Source organism: Penaeus chinensis, chromosome 14, assembly GCF_019202785.1.
Source record: "Penaeus chinensis breed Huanghai No. 1 chromosome 14, ASM1920278v2, whole genome shotgun sequence".
Taxonomy (NCBI): domain Eukaryota; kingdom Metazoa; phylum Arthropoda; class Malacostraca; order Decapoda; family Penaeidae; genus Penaeus; species Penaeus chinensis.
In genome coordinates this window covers 2,589,263-2,591,762 of record NC_061832.1, presented here as the reverse complement: position 1 = coordinate 2,591,762, position 2,500 = coordinate 2,589,263, and the positions used below count along the sequence as shown (strand labels likewise).

Genomic DNA, 2,500 nt, shown 5'->3' with positions numbered 1-2,500 from the left:
AATGCACACTCCCTTCCTATTACAAGTTAACAACTCACTTGCTACAATAGTCAAAACTCACACGTTTTGACTATTGTATCCGATACACATGGCTTTTGCTCGTATTAAGTGTTTTTGTTACAAGAATCAAAACTGACAGTTCACACTTCGTCAAGGCAAAGTCGTGAACTAAAGGTGGGAGGACTTTAAGTACAGAAAGAGATATAGACGGAAATTATTTATCTATACTTTGCAATTATATGAATTGGTGGATCTCCCTGTAAAAATGTTAAGCTTTTAAGAATTTTTAATGCAATTTAGAATGTCTATGACCTTTAAATTTGTAAACTTGTCATCACTAGTTAATAGCTCCTTGCAATTTCAGGAAATAAGTTAATAAATTTACTTATCTATGACCATTTACAAGATGTATTATGCACGTAACATTTCTGTCAATATATGATCAATTTTAGCAAAACTTTGTTTACATTACAATATATATTCTGCGTCGCGGGCACTTGGTATTCCAAAGCACGTGTGAGTAGGGAGAGGGGAAATGTATAAAAGTGAATAAATATGACTCTTGTTGATAAGGAGACAATTTATTGGAGAGCAACAATAAATAAGGCATTTTTACAGCATTTGGTTCCCCTCCTAGAGCAGACCCTAAAAGAGAATGGAGAGTCTTGTGGGAATTACATTAGATCAGATCATTCTAGTCTGTCTGCTTTAAACAGACTATTAAATCGGGTGTGTTTCTTATCGCTTCATTTCACGTAGGGGCTAACAGATTCCCTTCACTTTGATTCATTGGAGTCGGGGTAACGAGCCTCGCCCTCGTAGTTCACTTCGGCCACGTATCCGTTGTCTCCGTCCACGACGTACCTAACGGTCTGCAGGCGGCCGTCGGGGAGCTGCACGTAGTAGGACCCCTGGGTGTTGTCTCCATTGCGGGCTTCCTGGTGGCCGAAGTCATTGCCGGAGTCGTCGTGTTTGACGGCCCAGTTGAAGTTGTATTCACCAGATTCCTGAAAAAGGACATTTTATGATATTTATGATTGCTCATATTTTTCACTTTATGCAGCATTTTTATTTTCTTTGTTCACAGTAAAATGACGAAACAGATACTTACAAAACTGTCCGCAGCAACAACGGCTGCAAGACATACTAGGAGCAGGATCTGTGAAAAAGATAACGGAGAGAATGATATTGGTTTACTGTTTTCGTTTTTAAATAATGTTAGTCTTTTCCATTACTGACATTCTATAGAAACGTGTTGCTTTACCCCTATTCCGTATACTCTGCCTAAGCTCAGTGTGCACGAAAATAAAGATTCACTAGCTATCTACCTTAGCGTTCATGATGCCTTGTAGTTCCAGAAGGATCTGATGCCGTTCGCTCGGCGCCGCACAATTTATACCGCCTCTGCGATGCAGAAAAAGGTCATACAAGGACAAGTTTTTCTTTTGCAAAAGCATTACAGGACTAGCTTCTCTACTGTAGATGATTGTTAAGAAAACATGTTTCATAATTGTGTGAGTGTTACGCATATCCTTTACCTCCCGAATTATTAATGCGGCCACCTGATGGAATGTATATGTATAATTGAGCATCCTCAATAACAGTTTTTAAAATGCCAAATATCTGAACCATCTTACATAAAGCAAAAACATCTAAGATGATCTTCTATAGGCTTTTTGCCGAACTTAAAGACGAAGTTTTCATACAAGTTGTGTCGAAACTTTATATTCATTAGGTCATAAAATCCTCTAAAATGCTGTTAAACAACACCCTTATATAAACGACGAAATAACATTAGTAGAACACACTTTAGTAAATACTTTATTGATCCAAATACTGAAGTCTACACTAAGAAAAAGTTGACCTCAAAGTCTGACACGCAGTAAATATTGGCATAATAGTTTCTATACATTCACCTTCCGATATTTAGAAACCTTATAATTTAACCTTAGAAACTGATGTGTTGGCATTGCTAATATAGTGACAGGTCATCTATGATGAAAATGATTATTATCATACGAAATGACATTTTAGCATCTTATTTGTCGTGTTTTTAATTTACCTATTATACACACACACACACACACACACATATATATATATATATATATATATATATATATATATATAATACTTTAGGTTTCGAGATTATTCCTTGCTTCAACACACACACACACACACACACACACACACACACACACACAGACAGACACATACACACACACAGACACATACACACACACACACATACACACACACACACATACACAAACACACAAACACACACACACACGTATCTACATATGTATATTTCATTTATATAAGGGCAAGTATGTACTTCCACATTTATGTAATTACATACATGTTTGTGAATTTGCAAACATGCACACATTCAAATATATCATCTCCAAAAATAAATACCATACCTACTAAAAGGGTTTGTCAAGACTAAAGCAGTGGCACCAGATGGAATTTCTAATCGGGTGCTTGGGGAAAAAAA

General features: G+C 36.5%; 1 protein-coding gene across 1 annotated transcript; it reads right to left on the bottom strand.

Moving 5' to 3' along the window:
- Positions 1–532: 532 nt before the first annotated feature.
- On the bottom strand, positions 533–1,351 carry LOC125032282 (pro-resilin-like). The gene is made up of 3 exons (XM_047623379.1): positions 1,329–1,351; positions 1,112–1,159; positions 533–1,007 (listed from the first exon to the last, which is right to left on the bottom strand). Exons 1-3 carry the CDS (start codon positions 1,338–1,340, stop codon positions 777–779), a joined length of 291 nt encoding a protein of 96 aa, XP_047479335.1. The 5' UTR covers positions 1,341–1,351; the 3' UTR covers positions 533–776.
- Between the last annotated feature and the right edge of the window lie 1,149 nt (positions 1,352–2,500).

Bases quoted from the DNA above. Each gene is read 5' to 3' on its own strand.
- LOC125032282 (XM_047623379.1), bottom strand. The intron at 1,008-1,111 runs GTAAGTATCTGT...GTCCTTTTTCAG, and splicing joins TTGTTGCTGCGGACAGTTTT to GAATCTGGTGAATACAACTT.